We start from the raw sequence: 22124 nt of genomic DNA, 5'->3' as shown, positions 1-22124 counted from the left end.
AAGTAGGGCATTGGTTTTAGAAATGTTCTTCCTTTTCAATTTCAGTAGTTACAGATATAAAAGGGAAAGATCTTTAAGTTGTCTGCAAAATGAATTTGGTTATTTCATGGCTTCTGGTTTTCCCATTCACACCACAGAGTTTGAATCCAGTGGGCATTAGCTAGCGTTAATCTTGAGAATGTGAAAAAACAAAGATGTTTGAATCAATTTGTCACGTAAAAAGTTACACTGTGTAATGTAAGGACTAGGTGGACCCAACAGTATTCCACTGCAGAAAACGTGTAGTCTGCAGTGGGCCTACATTACTGAGTCCATGTGGCAAAGCTTGCACTGTGCCATAGCTGTTTATCTAAACAGGTCAGATGCTTTTATTTTGACAGCTCTGGAAGAGTACGAAGTTAGTCTAGTCAATTAATCCCAATGTTCATTCCAAACCTCATTAGCCTGAAATAATCTATTTTCGAATTGTAATTTCATTGTAAAGACAGGCGATAGTGTTCTTTGGCAGTAGTTCTAAATGTGCCTGTAGCACTCAGTAAAATGAATTAAGCCTTAAATAGCATGTTGCGTTTAGATAATAAAAATACAAGTTGCAGTGCGTATCCTGACAGTACTATAATAAGGTTATTTTATTAATGCATAAAATCAAGACTCAGTGTGGTCTCTTTGCCATCTGCTTCCTGTGACATTTATTCTTGTTTTACTAAAACACATCTGTTTTAAAGAGAATATGTAATTTTTAAGGTTATGAGCATTTTAAATGACCTATTTAAAATAGAAGTATTATTACCTAATAGAACAAAGGTGCAGCTCCAATTAGTGGGTGAGGAAATGATGGGAAAATACTAGTTACAGCTTCAACATTTTTAAGGTATGAAATTTTAGTCTTCATTCTCCTCTATTTTATACTTCATGAACACTTTTTTCCCTTCCCTCTCTGTTTCTTCCGTCATTAAAGGTACTGATAAACTGACAGTGACTACTTCTGGGTTTCTGCATAACCTCTATACTACATTTGGCTTGCAGTTGACCCCTTTGGTTGTTCTTATGTGATGTAAAGTACTATTAAATATCTTGTTTGAACTGAAGCTGAACAGACTCTGGGCCCCAAAACACAAATCGATGATAATTTTTTTATTAGAAATAAGTGATTTATGATTATCCATTTGTACTAAGTTGGACAAATTCAACAGGAGCTACTAGACAGAGAGAGAAAGACTGTTTTATCTCCAGTCCTGAATTTTAGAGGACTAAATTAGAGTATTTTCATCTCAGCGGGATGTCCTACCCATTGAACTACTATTGAGGTAGATGCATCTCTTCTCTCCTTTTAAAAATGTGCTGCTTGTTTTATCCTTTGCAAACCAGGATTTATTCTTTGGTCAGCCCATGTCATCTTAAATATGCATGTTATTAAACTTAAAAAAAGTCCATACTAGAAATGTAAGTATGTATAATATGGCAGATACTTTCTCCGTAATAAATACTATGGTTTTTTTGGTGTGTGATAAATTATTTGTTGTACACAGGCAAATTTTCTTAGGCAGATGGATAGTGTATGAGCAAAGTTTTCTTACTGAAACACTGAATGTTAAGAGGCTTTGAACAAAACTAAGAGTTAAAACTGAAACTTACTTATTGCCAATTTTTCTTTAGTCCCTGTGTATGGTCAGAAGATAGGCTGTAATATGGTAAATGTAGGAATGTGGAGCAGAACTGGTAGTAAAGAAAAATGGTTAGATATACATTATTTTTTTTCCTTTTTTTAACTTTTTCTGTAGGCTTTGTTAGCTTCAGAACCAAAGAAGAGCAAAACAGATTTGCTGAAAATGACAGTGAAAGAACTGATAGCTTTGGCCGCACCTTTGAATGAATCATCAAGTGTAATTCCACAGGTAAAATACAGCCTCTCATCAGAAGGCAAATGTCATAAAGGTGTTTGTGTTACTTCAGTTAAGGAAATTTGTGTGTGTTTTTAATAAGGATAATTTGTTTTCATTATCTATAGCTAGATTTTAAAATGTGTTTGCATGTGCAGAGGTTATGAAGCCACTGGAATGTGAAAGTGCGTAAGATACTAAAAATGGATTGGGTATAATTTCATAGCTTTTTTCTAGTATAGCAAATATATTAATTTTGAATTCATATGATCAGTTTACTGCCTGTAGTATATTTCTAAACAAAAAGATGCACAATTTCCTTTTTACAAGGAAATTAACAAGCAAGCATTTGTTTACAGTTACAGTAAATAAAGGAGTTGCATAAATCATATTGTATGCAGTAAAATACTGTATGAAAAGTGATTTTATGCATACTCAGTAACTTCTAAAACTTAAATATATACATTTGTGATGCATAAACCTTTTATTTTAAAGTCTAGATCTTTATCTTCAAAATGTTGTTATCAAATACTTAGTCTTTCTGTTTGTAAGTGCAAGCCATAATTTGTTGACAATACATAGAAGTATGTTCTAATGGCTCTGCCAGATCTTCTGCGGGTATGAATTTATGTAGCCTTGTTGAAGTCTGTGAAGCTACACAGATTACTACCTTCCCCTGCAGAGAGTAGAGAAATAGCAGAAAATGCTTCATATGGTGAAGCAAGCCTGGCTGTCAGTTTTAGCTTAATATTGTCCTCCTGTAAGTTGTAGTTTATTTTTTCTCACAGTATCTACAGCATGTCAAGAATGTTGGAAAAGATGATTCTAAACTTTGAAAGTTATTTTTACAGCCATGATAAGCTAAGGAAAAAAGAATGCTGGCCTTCTCTTGCAGTGCCTGGACTGTACTTGTTAGAGGAATGTATTTTTAAACTGTAATTGTTTTTAAGTGTTCACTGCTGCACCGTTTTAATATATATTTTAATAGCGGTATTCTTGTATTTAATATGGAAATAAAGTGGTGTAAATGTGCATATGGATTATTTTTGTTTTGCATGTTCATTGCTGTAATTAACATACATTAAATTTAAGATATTTTCCAATGAATATATATTTTTATTATATTTCTTCTACTCCCACAGGTTCATGCTTTAAATATCCTTCGGGCACTGTTTAGGGATACACGTTTAGGTGAAAACATCATGCCTTACGTTGCAGATGGAATACAAGCAGCAATTCTAGGTTTTATGTCACCTGTCTGGGCAGTAAGTTAATTCTTAATTTTGCTTCTCTAATGTAACAGGATATAGAGTGGTGCTGTTCAGTGAAGCTTTGGTCATGTTTATAAATGGCAGTACTACAATTTCTGGAATGTTACGTATTTTCAGGTACAATAAAGAATAATGTAGACCTGCAAAAAAGTCATAGTTTTGGTCATGTTTTTTGGTTTTGTTTAATTTTCTGTAATGGAAGCGCTGATATTGACAAAATGTAGGGACAAAGATTACCTTGCAGATAAAAATGTACTTGGCTGTTAAATTTTGAGTCGGTGCACCTGGCTAGTAGGGAGTGCATTTACTTTCATTCTCACTGTTACTTTGCTTTTCAATAAAAGATAGTATTCCATATGGCATATTAAAGTAGAACATTTCATGATCTGCCATGGATAAGGGTGAATGCTTCGAACCACTAGAAATCTGGATGTATCCCTTATATTAAAGATGGACATTTCCAAAAAATCTCAACTTACTACTAGTGCCATCTTGATTAAGGGGAAAGATGCTCTGAATTAGTTGTTTCCATGTGCTGACCTCTGAACAGTAGGCATGCTCTGTCCTTCACTCATCTGTTCTTCTTTTTGACTGTACATTAGCGGCTGTGTTTAAAAACATATTCGTACATTTCAAAGGGATTTTTAAAACATCGTTCATGTTCTTTTCTTTTTCCTTTAGGTAAGAAATTCATCTACACTTCTTTTTAGTGCCCTAATTACAAGAATTTTTGGGGTTAAAAGAGGGAAAGATGAAAATTCAAAAAAAAATAGGTAAGCTTCACTTGGTACCAATGAAAAGTTTGCAAAACATTACCTTAGCCAACAACAATTTGAAAATGTTGCTTGCTTTATGGATATATTTGAATCATGATGTTACAAAAACATCTAGCTTTGCTTAAATTGTGCTGTGAAGAAATAAGTGGTAGGGCCAAGAATATCTGCTGTTAAGCACTGAGAGTTAGTTTATACTCATGTGCAGTTTCACAGAAGGGGAACGTTACTGGGAGGTTTTGGTACCAGCGGCAGCTCTTCCAAATGCCCAGTCTTCCTTGTGGATACAAACTAGCTCTATTGCTCCTGACAGCAAAGAGAGGGAGGGTGAAGGAGAAGAGGAGCAGTGGTCATATGTGTGTTCCCTTCCCTAAAGCAGGCCTGGAGGTAATGTGACCTCTACCAATTTGAGATTTTTTTCCCTTTAGTTGTCTTACTCTAGAATGCCCTGCCTCTCTTTCATGTCTCTTTCCTCAAGCTCCAAAAATTGTAGCTTGTGAAGCTGCTTGTCTTCCAAGGGGTTCTGCCCTTGACCTCTGTAGTCCTGCTGCAGATCCTCTAGTATTTCACTTTCTTATGTAAAACCAATTTTCTTCTTAAACTCCCCAGTCCTGAGGATTCCAGTTTCTCTGCGCCCTCCAGTTAGTGCACAAGCATCCACATGTTTTCTTTGGCGTTTAGCCCCTTCCTTCAGCTTCTGCAGCAAATGAAGCATGCCCGTGCCCTGTGCTCTGTAGTTGAGGTTCCTGCTCTAGTAGGGATGTGAAAATAACCCTATGTGCAAAAATAACCCCGGATGCAGAATAAACTCATTAAAAAAATACTCCTGGGGGGTCAAGAGTGGGCACACTATGGACATTATGGTAATCATTTCAGAAACTCCTAATGGTTTTTCAAATCAGGGACAAGGTATGCAATTTCACAAAGACAAGAATTTTTACCATTTACCTTCAAAAATTCCACTCATCTTTTTTATTCAATTATACAGTGGTTCCTTAGTGTTGATCTATGTAGCTAATATAATTTTTGTGCACATTATGAGAAACTAAATGTCCTGAGATGATACTGATCTTTCATCTTTTAGATGATAGGTGCCATTTTAGCTGTTTGAAATACTTAATTATCAGGTGGCACTTGAAAAACTAGTTACTATGCATGTATGAATGTGAGGAAGAAATTTCAGGTGGGAGATTGGAGGGAGGTTCCCTTAGAAAATATCTCTTCCCGAAAAACAATTTGAAATGTCATCTCCCCCAGTGCATGAAATTATCCCTGCATTGTCATAAACCCTAATCACTTCTTGCCTAAACCTGGAATTCACTCCCATAACCCCTGAAAACCAAGCAGAGCAATAAAAAGTGTTTCTCATTTCTTGCCTTCTCACTTTGTTTTTGTAACAACATTTAAAGTTAATTCGATATTGAGCACTTCCTGAAAGAGAGATGTACCTCAGCTTTTTTAAGCTTGTATCCTAGGGAAAAACTTCACACTAACCTCTGCAGTGGGAAGGCAAACTGACTTCTCAAATACATACAGTGTGATAAGGTATGTAATCTGAGGTTTCTGTTCGTGAAGTTGCAGAAAGTAATGCATTTGAGCGTCTGTTGGGGATGGGAGATACCAGAATAAAGGAAAGTAAACTTCTATATTTTAATTGAGTTCATTAAAGACAACTTGCTTCTCTGAAGCTTTTTGTTTACAGTAATTGCTTTGTAATCATTTTGACCAAAAGATGTTAAAGCTGGGCTGGCTTCTTTTTCTTCCTCTATTAATTTTGCAATTTTTCATTAAAAGTTGTATGTAGTCAGTTCTACTGTTTCCCACCTGTAGTCATCAATACCTCAAAAACAGGAATTGGGAAAACACTTCTAAAGACAGGTCAGTGAGAGACAGGAGGTATGAAAACAGAGGCAGAGACTTGATTTAAAGTTTCTGACTCCTATCTCTACAGGAGATACTCGTTTAGGAGGAGAATGATGTAGAGGTTGTTTGGCTCTTTTGTTTGTAAAGCTTCTTCCTCTGAACCCCGCCGGTGGGTTTAAGGTAGGTTGTATTTGAGAAGAGATCTGTGTTTCAGTGGTTTGGCACCACAAGGTGTCACCGTTGCTGCACAGCTTCCTGCAGCCACATCCCTGGGGTGCAGCTGCGCTTGGGCACTTCTCTTCGGGAGCTCTAAACTTACTTTGTTCAGTGTTTTGCTGGAGCAAAATTCATATATGAAAGCAAAGTAAATTTTTTTTCCCCCACTTTTAAATCTGGCAGTTTGCTTCAAAAGCATTAGCATTTTAGCAGCTTGCACCTATAGGAGCTTGTGTGAAAGTCTTCTGGGTTTGAGCTGCTTGTTCTGTTGCCTGCAGGATGTTCTGTTTGTATTAAGGGGTAGTCTGTCTGTGGACAGAGACAGAGACCAACTCTCTGCGGCCATTAGGACATTGCATAGGTTTCCAGTTTGCCTGATTTTTAGATTAGGGGTTTAAATCTGTCTCTCCTGTGCCAGTGGGGAGTTACCTTGTTGCTGGGCTATTCTGGGCATCTGTCTAAACAAGGATGGACTTTCTGGTTGTTTTCTCAAGAAGAGTTCCTATGAAACTGATACAGTTGGGGTGGTGGAGAGTTTTTGTAGACTTCCCAAAGAAAGCTTTGCTGGAACAGTACTGACAACTCTACTGCCGTGTTACTTTAACATACTTCATGTTATGTTTCCCTTTTTTTCTCTTATCTCCACTAAAAATTCACATATAGCATCCTTTATACAAAGATTATAGGCCTATCATGTTTTTTTCTGCTTTTAGTCTGCTGATGTTATGTTCCATTCCCTAGTTATGTTAATTTTGTACATTATAATTGCCATGCGGCTGGGGTGTTTATGTAGTGACAGCACAGTGGTAGTCCATTATTTGATGGTCTTGATCAGTTGTGAAGCATTAGATTGAATGACTGAATGAACTATAACCTGTGTCTGATCAGTAACCTGATTTGTGTGTTGCTTTTTTCCCCCAGGCATATGTAAAAGAATGATGGGTTTAGGTTTTTGTTTTGACTTCTTTTTTTTTTTACCTCCAAACATTCTTGTGTCATTTTGGGTGTTTGCAGTAGAACAACTGTGTGAAAGGGACCCCTCACTCTGTGACAGAATGAGTGGATGCCTAAGTCTTCTGACAGACATTTTAAGTTACATCTGCAGTGGGCATCCCTACTGGAGGGCAGAGGCAAGAAAGCATGTTGAGCTGGGCTTTGTGATCGTTGAAAGAGCATTAGGAAGGTCAGCCAGAACTGTCTCAATCTGAGGACACGGCAATACTGGATTATGTTAGAGAAAGTGTGTTCTCTGAAAACTTGGTCTGCAGCATGAGGAGACACGGGTTGAAGAAATCACCAACTACACATCATGGCTCCTGCTGCTCGCTTGTGCTGGTTCAGACGTCAGTGGGGCTGTGCTGTGGGTCACCTGCAACATGTTTGCAGCAGCCGTATTGGTACTGCTGGGGAGTGGAGAACTGGGGCAGTGAAGGAGAAGGATTTCTTGAGCAGAACTCTGGGCTGATGCCAAACTTCACTCTCAAGAGTTCACTGGAAACTTGAAGGGACTACTCTACATCATGCTCTACAGGAGATGCAATCATATCCTGGTTTCATTAAATATTGATGCATCTTTTTAATATTAGCATGGGCAAAGAAATAATGAATTGGAAAATTAATACTTTAACAACTGTATGCAGCTCTTGCAAGTAGACGAGATAGAACTTGTGTGAAGACTTTACAGTGGTCCATGCAAATATACAGGTTGAGCTTTCTGGTGAAAAGAAAGTTAGAAACAAACTTTTTTTGGATTCTCTCTTTCTGAGAAAGACTGTATCAAAACTTCTAATGCTGCTGTAAGTATGAGCATGTGGGTGTATTTGGCTAAATGACACTGTGAATTCCACATAATTGACATTTTAAAAATGGTCCTGTTAACACCTACCTGTAGGGGGGGTTAGTTTAGTTTTTGTATACTTGATTTGGGAATATAGTTTTCTTAAATGTTACGATAACTTCAAATCTACAAGACTTGCAATGAAATTCTAGCCACATACAAAGTACTGTAGTGAAGAAGGGTTGGAAAGGAGTCTTTGCAATTAGCCCATTTATATGCAGTTACAGAAAGAGTGCTCTGTGTAGATACATCACAGTGTGCTTTAGAGAAAAAAACCACCCTTTCGCCAAGCCCTTCACAGCACAGGTATTTGTTAGTTTAGCCAGTCATCTCATATTTGGAGGATGCTAGGTCTGTATCCTAATTTGCCTAGCTCCCGTGCTACCAGCTGCGATCTGTTCCCCAGCCCCAATGCCATTCAGCGCTTGCTCCTCTGCTGCAGGTGCAGGGGCCTGCCCTCTGCCCCAGCAGTGGCTCTGGAGGGGGGGCTGCCATGGCCCCAGCCCCCAGGCACATCCTCCCACTGGCTGCTCTGGAAGCACCGCTCTGAGGGGCATGTGAAAGACCCGAGTACTACACTTGGTTTAATGCAAGTTGGTTGAAGTAGGACTTTGAATGGCAGTGAGTTCTGTAGGCTGATGAGTTTTGTCTCTCCTGTTTTGAATGAATAGCCATTTCCAGTTTTCTTGTGCAGTCAGTTTACAATGTAGATTTGCTGATTCCATGCACTTTTCAAGAAGATGGTGTGTAGTATATGCTTTCTATTCTTTTTTTTACAGGTATTTTTTTTCCTGTTAGTACTGCTACAGATTGCAAATCATCTAAAGTAAATGTTTGCTCTAGTTGATTGTAGGCTCCAGGATTCATCATATGAAAAATTACGATGTCTTGAGACGAAGAGATTCTAAAAATAAAACGGAATATATATTGTGATAGTTAATACAGATCTGTATATGAAAGTCATAATAACTTACATATGAAGTTAAGTTAATTTTGAAATGTAATTACATTTCTCATCATAGAGGAATCTTCTTCTGCCCAGATGTTACAGTAGTAACAGTGATACTTCCACCTAGATTCTTATACAGACACACATATATATACACACATATATAGTCTATATATGCACTATATCTATGTATATATATAATACTGGAGTACAGACCAGTGGTCTGTAGTCTAGTGCTATATACACAAACACATATATCAGAGACCTTTTTGGTCTGTAGTCCAGTGCTAATTAAAGCTGTTATTGCTTGTTACTAGAAAAGACTCTTCTCATCAAATACCTGGTATTTCTGGCTTTTAGCTTTTTTTTAAAAGATGAGCATGATCAGAGATTGCCTTTGAGGCAATTTGCCATTTGACTTAGGACAAGCTTTAGTCTTTAGAGTAATAAAAAAGGATCATCCTGGCTTATCTGAAAATGGAATTTTTTGAGTTGGAATATAAATGTTGCAAAGTCCTCAGAAAGAATAACCAATGGCCTCAAGGTGGGGTTAAAAGAAGGGATGGAAGCGGAGAATCCCCTTTTAGCTTCTCACCTTGGTGGAGGAGGTTTCAGGAAGGAAAAGCTTCAACTCTTTGATTAAAAAGCATTTTTTTATGCAAGGCTGAAATGGTGCAGTGCAACCTCGTGATTTTTACGCGAAGTAACTGGTGTATGTATGTACATATTTGCATTTTTGGGGGGAGGGGAAGATCCCATGTATTTAGACTCTAGTGAAGGGAAAACGCATATGCAGAAAGATACTTAGCTGACAACTTATCGCACATTTTCTGTGGAGTAAATATGCTGTTAGGAAATTGAGTATGAATGCTGGCGTGTTCTCGATGTTGGTTTAGATACATTTGAAAAGAAAGGAACAACTTCTAATTGCCATCTACATAGTACTTCAAGTCTTTATTTTCATTGATAGCTGTCAGTAAGTGTTGATGACTATCAATAACTTCAAGCACTTGGAAAGGAGAAACTTACCTTTCTAATTATAATAAGATGAAAACTATGTAGATATGAACAGGTTTAGAAGATGCACTATTGGCTGTGAGGCAGTCAATATGCACGACTGCCCTCTGCCTTCTTTGTTTTTATTGCAAGTTGAGTGTTCAGTACCTCTCAGTAAGTGGTTGCTTGCACGCTTGAAAGTCACTGAGTAAAACCAAATTAACTTTTAAAAATGCTAAGTTGATTTTTTTCTCCTAAATTGACATATACTTTAACATTAAGGTTTTGTATGAATACTAAGGTTTTTAAGACCAAAAATAATTGCATTTTATACTGTGAAGGGTTAGAGGAAGATACTGTAAAATGAATGTTCTAATGCAAACCACTCTTTTAATAATATTCTCTAAATTAAATTAAGCTGGTATTGTCTTCCTTTTCACTAAGCCACTCTGGAGTTGTAGCTTAAAATACATAAAATACGATAATATATCATAAGTACATGATTCTTGTTGAATGTTCCACATCTGGCAGGCTTACACTTCCAATATTTCTAACTTAACAGATGAAAAATCTGCCCTTTGTCAATGATGTTTTGTCAGTCTTAACAGCAACTTTATCAGACATTTTCAGTGCATCATACTGGGCTCATACTGATTTCTGAGAGGGGTCTGTGTTGCCCACAGAGGAGTGGCCAGTACTATTTTGGGATAAGATGAAAGAAACTTCGGTGGCATTAATGTGGTCAAGCTGTAATGGCGCATCAGTGTCGTAAAATCGGATAGCCCTTCGGAGAGTTTCACTAGAGGTGATACTCAGGTTAACTCTAGCCCATAAATGTTCCGTGCTGACTTGGAGACACACGACTGGCAGAAGCCCTGTGTGCCAGTTGAGGTTCAGCTATGTGTGAGAGGATGCTGACCGCAGCAATGGGTCTGCAGGAAGGGCAGCAGTGAGGCAGCAGAGTGCTAAGCCTCTTGTGCTGGCTCTAGCAGGGAAACACAAGTATGGCAGGATTCACAAAACTGGCCTCTGAGCTCTGTACCTCTTGGACTGCATGCTGCAGAGGGAAGGGTTGGGATTGCTTTATCTTGGATCTTGTTAGTGATTCCCTAGTGGATTTTCTCTGGCAACCTTGGTCTGTGCAGCTTTTCAGCTGAAACACTGGGTCAGTGACAGTGAGGTTTCATGAGATGACAGCCATTTAAATGCCTCTGGTCCTTTTCCCCTAGCTCCTTTTGTACCACGGAGCCTGTTCCCTCCGTGCCAACTTAGTTGTTCTCGTGAATGGTTGCGAAGTAGTTATTAAGGAATTGCTGCAGTACATTGTCTTGTGAGGGGGTTGTTTTTGTTAAAAAGAAATCACTCCCCCTTCTGTCTGCCAAAAATAGGCCACATTTATTTTGCTCAACTTTTTTGTTTTTAATGCTCTGGCTCTTTTTTTTTAATTGACTTTGACAGATTTAGAATACTTAATCTCAGAACTGTCTCAAGAAAACATGCAAAAGTTCAGGCTGACTCAGATAACTGTTATGGCTTTTACTGATTAGTAGTTCAATAACAATATCCTTGTTTAAACATAATTTTGAACAGGCTTCCTAAGTGCCTTTATAATAGGAATAATGATGAGAAGGTGCTATTAACTTGTAAAATGAAGGTAAAATTTATGAAAGCTTTGTGCAGAAACAGACACAAATTGAAAACAAGCTCCTAAAGATATGTTTCCCTCTGTGTTACTACTTCAATTATTTTGATTGTTTTACAAGTCTTATATAAAACTATCTAAAATCCCCTGTAGTAGAAAGTATGGACTGTTCTCCTTGAGGTTGAAGATGGTCTGTGTCCATATGATTTCTGCTGATTTCAGGAACACAATATGTGTATCTGAAATGCCTAAGATCTACAGAACCATTTTTACTTCAAGATTTTATTTTGTATATACAGAGTCAGAAAAACTTTAACCCACATAAACCCCAGTCAATTCTTGTGGGCCTAAACACACGCTTAAAGCACTGGTGTGCAAATGTGTATCTGTGCTCTCCTGAACAGGGAGGATGTTCGTAACAAGCTGTCTTAAGTCAGAGCCAAAAAATAGGAAGATGAATATGGTAGAGTGACCTGAATGAACGTTTACCCAAAGTGAAACATCCTAAAAATATATGTGCTGGCCTGAGGTAACTTCAGTCCGTTCAGCTGTTTTAAATAAATTAGGGGCATAATGTTAATGTTTGTTTCTACCGAGTGAGTAAAATGCATTCAATGAAACAAAAATTACTGTAAACCTAACCACATGAGTAGATAATTTAGTTCTGCAGCAGCGATAAAAGTTTTAATTAATACAAATTTATATAATTATTCTGTTTTGTTCCATGCATAATGTACACATCCCTTATTCACTTCACCATACTAAGTAAAAAGCAGTTACTCTTCACAGAATATTCCCAGACAGAAAGTGTGTCCGTTGTTTGGAGGTAAAATTCACAATGCTAAATTTGTGGCAAGATACTAAAGATACATAAGCAGTGGTTGAACAGAGTTCTTGGGTACTTTCTAGAAATAAATAAAATTGAGATATGTATCTATATGTGTGTGTATGTACACACACACGTGCACACTCATGCATATACGCAGTTCAACTTCCTAAAAAAGTTTGTTAAAAAGAATTACTTTTTGTATTATGTAAAATTTATCTTTTAAACTATGTTTTGTATATAGTTACATATACATGCATATATACAGACACGTTTGATTAATGTGTTGATACAGGTACCAGGTTGTATCTGTGATGTTGGGTTTAAGTGATGTTCCCCTATTTTTAATCTGAACCCATTGTATGCTTACTTCTCTTGCTAGTATAGCAACAAAAGTGCTCTTGGAAAAGGGCTTCACAAGTTGTTTTAGTGAACTGTGAGTTGCATAATTATTCCTTTAAGTCACACTTTTCCTGAAGTATTTATTCTATGCAGGTGCTCTTTCCATACCTGACTACACAAAGGATATAATAAATAGCAAAACAAGAGGTATAAAGAAACTTGTACTTAAAAGAGATCAAAGCAAACCAGACCATGCAGTCCTTTGGAAATCTTGGCTAGCTCTCTTGTAAATAAAAGTGCTTCTAAAGCAGAAGGTATTTAACTACTATATTTATACAGGCCTTGATTGACAGTTCAGTTATTAACCTCATAAAAACACAGCAATGTAAACTAGTAAGAATGTTTATTCTAGCACTTCTATCTGAAGGAAAATGAAAACCAAGATATAGTGGCATATTTTTAGTTCCTTTTAAGTATTTATTTTAGGGCTGTGTAGCATAAAAGAATGTTTTTTCAAGTCATTGAACTTAAACTGTTTTGCTTACTGTTCTGCAATTTAAGTATTTTCTGATTCCTAACAAAACAAATGTTAGATTTATTGGAGGTGCAAAGTCACCACATCTTTATTGAAGGTGCAAACCCCACAGCTTTATAATGATTCTTCTTTCCCCTTCATAGTGTTTTTCATTTCTTGTGGGGTAAAAACGAAATCTGAATTGTTTTTTGTAACTAACTTGATGTGGTTATAGAAAAGTTTTCCCTTCTTGTCACTGAAGAGGTGTCCTGTATCATGTTAGGTCTAGAAAAACAAGTATGCAGTAATCTTTTATATCTTTGCTCATGGGCTTATTAGCTGATGTGTTGCACCAGGTTTTTACAGTTGTTTTTTCCAGGCTTCATTGTGGCTTTTCAAGCCTCCCCCTGAAATTACATGGCCATTTTGTCTTCTATGGGAGTGCTAAAATTCTCTTATGCATACGAAATGTTTGTTTGAAAGCAGCTTGTCATAAGTCCTGAGATAGGATGTGATTTCAGGAATTTAACTCTTAGGTATGTTCTTTAAAACAAAATTATCTGAAATGAACTCTTAATGTATATATAATCTTTATTTCTAAAGGAACTTGCCTGTTTCTATTGTCTCTGTCTCTTACTAAGAATGGTGATGATTCTCTGGTTGTCATCCAGAGGGACTGCTAATCAAGAGCTTTCATAAATATACACTATTTCTGAATTAAAATTTTAAGTGGTTATTTTTATTTCACATCAAGCTAGTATTTTAAATGCTAGTGTATGTTGTGGCAAAAGTAATACTTTGTGCTGAGCTGAAGACTAAGTTACTAATTTACTAAAAAACAGGTAAATCTCAAGGATTTTGTTGTTCTTAGCAGGAGCTATTGTTCACCGCAATTGCAGTAGATAGTGATGGCCAACAAATACAGGAAGACAAGAAAAACACTGATCTGTTAAGAAGACAGAGTTAAAACCATGGTGCTGGAGTGGGAGGTAGCTAAGTGGAATCATAAAAACTGTAAGGGGATCTCTTGATCCCATTTCCTTGATTCCCTTTCAAAGCACATGACTGTTTGCAACACTAGATCAGGTCAGCCATCGCTTTGGATGAGTTAAAAATGTCCAAGGATGGAGATTTCAAAACCACTCTGAGTAATATGTTCCAATGCTTCTTTCCCCTTTTTTCCTGTTGCCCAATTTAAAACTCCTGAGCTATGATTTGTGACCATTGGTCCTTTCTATACCATCTGCAACTACTGCAAGAAGTTTAGCTCTCTAATCTTTGATTCCTTCAAGTGGTTGTAGGCTGCTGTTGAATCTTCCCTGGACCTCCTCTTTGTCAAACAGAACAAACCTGACTCCTTCAGCTTCTTCTCATAAGGCATGTACTCTAGGCTCTGTCCATCTGAGCAGCTGTGTACTGGACCCTCTCCTGTTTCTTCAAATATTTTCTGAACCTGGCAACCGAAAACTGGATGGAGGATTCCATGTACAGCCTCACTGCGCCGAGTGGAGGAGGGTAATAACTTCCCTTGATCTGCTGCCATATTCATCCTAATAAACATATTCCAGTATGTGGTTTGCCCTGTTTGCAGCGAAGACGTGCCATTGGCTCATACTGAGCTTGACATCCACTGTAACCCCCAGGTTCTTTCCTGTGGGGCTGTTACCGAGCCAGTTGGTTTTCAGCCTGTGCTGATGCTCAGGATTATTCAGCCCAGGTGCAAAATTTTGTGTTTCTCCTTGTTGAACTGCATAAGGTTTCTGTTGGCCCAAGCCTCAAGTTTCTCAAGGTCTGTCTAGACTTCTACTGTTTGGTGTTTCATCCACTCCCCCTAATTCAGTGTTGTCCACAGATATGCAGAAGGTGCTTTCTATCTCATCAACCAAGTTGTTGATAAAAATTTTGAGGGATGTAGGGGCCCCAGAATTGTCCTGTAGAGTATTCTGCCGGTTACCAGCCAACAACCAAACACTGAACCATTGATACCCTTTGGGCCTGGTGGTCCAGCCCAAATGCTTTGTTTATCCAAGCTGTACTCTCTCAGCTTCCAAATGAGAAAGCTGAGTGAAGCTGAACCTGTAGGACGAGTACAGCATTTTCTAGTCCATTTTAAAGTTTTCTGCCTTAATAAAAATGTAGCTTAACTGCTTTCCCTGAGAAGTAAGAAAGAACAGATTCCAAGAATTATTTTAAAATTATGAGAATTGTTTTATCAGTTGCCACAAATCTGTTTGAGTTTCATCTATTTGAATGCTCACCAGACTCTTGGATTCTCTGTGCATTTATGGACAGGTTTCTTCAGGTTTGTTTCTCTGTCAGTTACTTCTTTATGGATGTGAAGCTCTGAAACCTGGCAAGTTTGGAGCCTTTCAGTAGCGTGTACACTCTCCAGGTATGGCGCTTGCCCTGGAATTGGCAGATTACCTCCCTGAGCTGACCATAATGGGGTCATCTTAGGATAAATTTAAGATTCTTCTCCTCTTCTCAAGTCAAGTGAAACCTGCAATTCTTTTGGAAGTTTCTGGTTTTTTTAAGAAGGTGTGAGCCAACTGTTCACCCTTTCAGAAACACACTGCAGACTTAAATTTTGTTTAAAAAGGAGTGAAATACAAGCAAGTTTTTAAGGGTGATCACTGAGTGCCTGGAACTTCTGAAAGGAAGTTCCTGTACATTTTTCCATGGTCATCCAGTGTGCATTTTGGAATCTGCTTGCATATAGTCTTAGTCTGATGACATCAAGGGTGAGATTTGCAAACTACCAGTTGCTAATCTTTATATAATTCTTATTAGCAACAGTTCAGCACCAGTTGAACTGCATGTGTTTAACTTCAAGAAGGTTGGAATTTCCATGCAGATCAGCATGACACAAAATCACAGGAGCACATGGTAGTAAGGGTCCTCCTGGTACACTGACGCAGTTCTTTTCATAAACAAGCTTGCTATGCTGTTCCCTTTATAAACTGATCAAGTTGCATCTTAAAAACAGTTTGCTTTTTCCCACTACTTCTGCAGGAAGACTCCCTGAATGCCACCTTACTGAGTAAAACTCAAGAATCTTGCTGCTTTGATCATTAGAAACTTAACTTGCAATGTATATTTATTCATGGCCATTTAATACTCATTTGTTCTTATGCCAGCATTGTCCTTTGTTTTAAATAATTATTTTTCCTCCTGATGCTTCCCTTGAGGTATTTGTGGATGCCAGTCATATATCCCATCTGTGTTAATTTTGCCAGGCGAAACAAGTTGAGGTTCTTAAATCTCCTCTCAGCAAATTTGCTTTCTATTCCCTTGGTCAAGTGAGCAGCTTTTTTTAAGCATCTCTCTTAGCTGGAAGTTAGCTGTGATTTATTCCAGCTTATGTCCTACCTGATTGTTGGAGAATGGCATTAGTACTTCCTGGTCTGTACTGACTGTATCAGGGTTGATGTGTTGCAGAATCATATTTGCCCCTTGTCTTTGTCCTCTTGGTGAGGGATCCAAGGTACCAATGAATATGCTTGGGTCCTTTTGCTGTTTCCAGCTGATGAGCTCCTAAGTTGTAACACATCTTTTAATTAGTCCTGATACATGCAATCTTTTTATCTGCTATTAATTTCATGTCCTTCTCGGATCCTCAAGAGACCCAGCTTTGTTTCATAGTGTTTTAATGTTCCCTCTCTACAGACAATGCCTCATAACTTTTGTTTCATCAATGGATTTTCTTTGGCACACTCCTAACTCTTTTACTGTGGTCTTCAATTAAGCTAATAATATTATTAGTCCCAACAATAGATTAGGTCCACCAATAACTGACTTGAAACATGTTATTTTTGGGTCTTTTTTAAGTCCTGTTCCTTCTCTAACTTACCAATTTTATCCAATAGCATGCCCTAATTGCAGTGTGTCATATATTTTACTGTCACTCGTAGAGATTACAGTAGAGTTTAATCTGTTAAACCAAAACTGTAGTTTCACTGTGGACCTCATGTAGATGTTCCCTCAGACTACATTGCAGGATGTTGTCTGCTTCCTGCTGTTTTCTGTGTCTCACAGAAAGCCTATGGGTTTTTTAGCTGTGAAGGAAGCATATGAGAACTGGAGCTGCCCTGCTTTTTACTTTGAAGCAAATTTTGAGTAAAAAAATTGCAGATAACATTCAGGAGACTTGTGTGACTAGAACTGTTTTATTTCCTTTGTGTAGAAATATTTTTACTGTTCTTGGATAAGGTATGGGTTAGGTTGGCACAATCTAGTTGCGAACAGTTTTGCACATTGCACTTCATTTTGTCTTATTCCCTTATCTGTAACTGTTCTCTTTTTCAAGCTTATTTTTCCCTAAATTTCTGTATATTCTTGAGGCCAGAATAAAGGTCTGTAGTTTTCTGAATCATTCTCCCTACCATCAGTTTTGAATAATTTAAAATGTTACGTATTTGCTTCCCTAATTGTATAATATTATGCAGTCTTGCTATGTTCTAAAATCCAAGATAAGAAATTATCCTTTGAGTTGAATGTGGTAAATTCTTTGAGTTTTGCTTCCCCTGCAGTTAGGATAATTTCTGTTTTCTGTACCTTTTAATACTGTTAGTTGTCCTGTCATGAAATGCTGCTGACTGTCATATTCTTTAGTGCTATTTAAGGAGCAAAAAATTCATTCTTTGTTAATAGGGAAATAAACTTCATATATTTTGAGACAGGATCTAGCTACTTAACAAGTGATAAGAGTCAGGGAAAGAACATGAATGTCAAAATGGACAATTAAAAACTAGTCTAGTTAAGTTAGTCTAGTTAAGCTGCACTGTGGTATTTTTCCTAGTTTAATGAAGGCAAAAGAAGGAAATACGTAAAACATGGATTATCTTTATAAATCTGTCATTTTGAATGTCAGTTATGCCAGATTCAGTCCTGGTTTTAAATTATTTCAGCAGCAATTGTCCTTGCAGTGCAAGGAGTAAATTGGATTCTGTATCTGCATTATGGCTCTTTAACATAAAGGATCACCTGATGTATTATGGTTAATGATTCCAGTGTAAGGATTGGTATAGCAAGAGTAGATTTTACGGGAGAAAATTAAGAGTATTCAACGTCATTTCATGAAAACTACATTCTTGATCTTGATATCTCTAAATGTGTCTGCCCATATTGTTTGTTTCACATTCCAGTTCTATTTTTCCTTTTTAAAAATAAGATCCTTATTTTTAACCTGTCACAGATCTGACCATGCGTTTGTCAGCCGATCTGAAAGGTTAGCAATATTTATGTTCAAGAAGAGCACCAGAGACCCTTGCTGCCCTCAAAACAATCGTCTCTAAATCTCACCTATGCTATACTCAAATATGAACATATTTACTGCAAATGTTCTTTATGTCAATTACTAAAAGCAGCATACAAGGTTATAAAGCCTTCAATTCTGAAAAATAAATGAAAGAACAGAAGCAGGTAATCTTTGACACATGTCGCAGTAAAATGATACATATGCCCCAGTGTCACAGCAGAATTTTAATCTCCTAGAGTATTCTCTTAAGTGTACAGCACAGCTTAAAAAAGAACACTGCAACATCAATGGGTTTATTCTTAAATGTATTTTTTAAATGTGGATAAATAATTCACACACCCACTATGCGTGAAGAGGGGATGTTTATTTAGAAAGACGCTAGTTATGTAAATATAGATACTAACCCTTGTATTATGCAGCATCAAATTGCTACTCAGACAAACATAATATATAATGGCCAGAGATGTCAGTTTTCAGCAACGTTTATGAATTTGGTTCTGGAAGTTTGATGATACTGAATGTCTTCACAAGCAAAGCAGATGATATGAAAACTTTTAAGTACATGATCTTTAGCTTATTTTAAGCCACCCCAGGTTCTACTCTGAAAAGTGATGGAGCCAAAGAACCAGTGCTAAGTAAATGGAAGAACTACTGACAAGCAAGATTATAATAAGGGGTTTTGTTTTAGGTTATTTCAGAGAAAAGTAAAACTATTTTTTGCATGTTTCCTAAAGAAGCAGTATCAACATTGTAAACTATATTCTTGTTCATGCTTAAAATATGCTTTTCCTTAAAGTTTTATAGATTTACAGTCTGCTTTCACTTACGTCTTTTTTTTTTTTCAATTTTTACTACTACAACTAGTTGTTGATTTTTGGTAACTTAGCTGTGATTCATTGTTGTCTTCCAAATGCTTACTGCTAGGAATTAAATTCTGTCCTTTGTAGCATCACATGCCTTCAGAGTAACTTCTTGCCGATTTATATGAACTCTGTATTCTGTGAAATACCTTTCTTGCTGTCATCACAACCTTCTTTCCCTCTTAAATAGACTCTGGAGCAGTCAAAAGTGGGAAAGAGTTTGTTTGACTCAAGGGCATGCAGAGAATAGTTAGGAGTGGTGGTCGTAGCTTGATTCTGTATGGCATGGTACAGAAGATGCCTCTGTATGATTGTTTTCTTGTTAATGGAACATCTCTTCAGGTGGGAAACCTGGGTGAAAAAGGGAAAGAATCTCATCTAAGTCTCCCTTTCTACATAGACACTCTTCATCAGTCTTTCTTGTGGAAAGTGCTAAACCTGACTGTTGTCTCTAGCCATCAAAATGGAACCTTTTGTGAATGGGTTGTACTCTAATTTAGTCGTCTGGCTTTTCTGCAGAATTGCTTGCATATGACAAAACATTAACATTGTTAAACTGCAAAGTATTTGAGGTGTAAATATTGCATCTCCCTACTTATGTACCACAGTATTCTGCATGTATATCGTTTTACAAATTATTTTTACAGGTGAACTTAGGAGGATATGAGTGCTTCCATTAGTTTATCTCTCAACCTTTTGACATTAAGCATCATTTTGATTATATACTTAAATGACATTTTACATTGGGGAGAGGGATTTTATTTTGAGCATCATCAGCCCACTGATAACTTTTCCGTTTCATTACCATACTTCCTATTTCAGTAAATAACCTTCCACTAGTTCATTGTTTAGGTCTCAGTAATCCCATTTGAAATTCTGGATTGTGAAATTTGGGTTACTAACAGCAAAAAAGAAAATACTATTACAGACCCTGTGGTTGAACATACTTTTGAAGATGAGCTCTGAAGCAATATAAAAATCATTTCAGATGGACATGGGGAAAAAAAAGGAGTCTTCAGGCTCTTCCCACTTACTTTTCTTACAAACGTGTTTTAGGGTGAGTAGATGTAAAATCCTGTGATCTGCAAAATGTTGGTTTAAGGGTTTAATTATCGTAGCTACATTGCCAAAAATCTGTGTTTGAACTGTGTCAGTGACTAATGGAAAGATAGTTATCTATATTTTTAATTTAAACCTGTCATTCCTTGCCGGATATATTAGAAAAGGAAGAAAAAGTTTGTTCCATGAAAACTGTTAGCAGTGATTTTTGGATTGTTTTAGTCCACATTTAGTTGATATATTCCTTTATAGGTATGTCAAGGACTTATCTTCTTTTAAAGATATGGATAGCTTATTAATTACAAAGCCTAACTCATCTTTGTATGTGTATGCACATGCATGAGTCTGTTTATATCACTGACATGCATGAGCCAAATCTTGAAAGTGTTGGTATTCATTTTTCAAAGCAGTACAGTTTTTGATGAAATTAATAGAAAATATGTGGCTTAGTGTCATGAACATTTTTGAAAAGCAGAACCATTTCAGTTACTGTACGTAAATACTTGTGTGTGCCTAATAATGTGTACACGTTTCCAGGAGCAACAAGCATAGTCAGTAATCAAAAATGAAACAACTAAATACCTCCATGTTCTACTCTGTCTAGCTGTTTTGCTTTCTGCTCATTCTCCAGTTGCACATCTCCCTGTCTTGACATCCCCAGGTAGTGGATTCACACTTAAATCAGTGCTCTGTATTTTTGAGAATGCCTTTTCATTTTGCAGCACTTCTGCTAATGTTTAATCTTGCTTCTTTCCTTTCTGAACTGGAGGCCCTTTAAAATCATCCCTCGACAACCAGTCTGCTCAGACAGTTGTGTCTCTTTTTTCTGAAAGTGCCTTTGGGCATCTTTTCTGCAGATACTGCTGATTAATGGTTTTGATTAGACTGCCTTCTCTCATGTAACCTGTGGAGCAGTAAACCAAGTGGGAGGTTATGTAAGTTACCCACTTCAGTAGTTATCATTTTCTTCCCCTGTCAAAAAGATTCACGAAACCACACTAATTACAAAGAATTTCAAGGCTGTGCAAGGATACTCAGTGCCATTATTTTATACTGATTCAAACTTGGCTACTGAATTTTTAATACATTAAAAATGGGTCCATTAAAAATAGTCGTTGCATGAGATGGTACTTGCATACAGTCCTCTCAAGCCTCTAACCAGTGGCCATCCATTCCATAGAAACCTTAACCCCAATTCTGCTTTTGCTTGATGCGCTCTGTGGCACAAGGGGTGGAGATGTCACAGCTTTTTTGATTTTTTTTTTTTTTTTTTTAAATACAGAGTTCTTAATGTTTTACGTATGAAGACTCAGTAAGATAGGCTGTTTGACTTGATACACTTACTTAGATCTTACGTTTTGTGCTGTCTCTGGCTTTGCATCTTCAGTTTGCTACATAATGTATGTGAAAAAAATTAAAGTTGTTTTGAAGAAGCTGTTAGAAGAAATTACATGGGTGTTTTCTGCTTAAATAATCAGTGATTATCAGTATTGATGTTTTTAAACCATCCTCATTAGTGCTTCAATTTATATTCATTCACAGTTCAAATACTTCCATCTGAATTTTTTAACTGAAATCTCTTGTAGATAAAACAGCTACTGGAGAATCCTTGGTTATGCTTTTAGTTACGGCAATTCACTGTACTGTTCTTATGTGCCTACAGAAAGCTTCCTGTACCTCTCTGAACGTTTGTTTCCATCTAGTGATCTGGTTTTGCTGTGTTTATTCTGTGGCTAAGGCATGTTATCTTAGCTGAGTGCTGGAAGAAGCTGTGCTGCTGCATGCCATGTGCTGATGTACTCTTGCGTGATTTTTTTTTTTGTATGCTTATTTTCACGC

The 22124-nt window shown here is 37.1% G+C and overlaps 1 protein-coding gene across 1 annotated transcript in view; it reads left to right on the top strand.

The window, feature by feature from the left end:
* Nucleotides 1-22124, top strand: part of THADA (THADA armadillo repeat containing) — a 166465-nt gene that overhangs the window by 33178 nt on the left and 111163 nt on the right. The window contains exons 23-25 of the mRNA XM_059835931.1: nucleotides 1782-1895; nucleotides 3023-3145; nucleotides 3833-3924. Coding sequence (XP_059691914.1) covers nucleotides 1782-1895; nucleotides 3023-3145; nucleotides 3833-3924 — 329 coding nt within the window. The remainder of the gene's footprint in view (nucleotides 1-1781; nucleotides 1896-3022; nucleotides 3146-3832; nucleotides 3925-22124) is intronic.

The sequence above is a fragment of the Gavia stellata genome, chromosome 2 (genome assembly GCF_030936135.1).
Source record: "Gavia stellata isolate bGavSte3 chromosome 2, bGavSte3.hap2, whole genome shotgun sequence".
Lineage (NCBI taxonomy): Eukaryota > Metazoa > Chordata > Aves > Gaviiformes > Gaviidae > Gavia > Gavia stellata.
The sequence above is the reverse complement of the archived record's forward strand: the minus strand, read 5'-3'. Positions and strand labels throughout refer to the sequence as shown.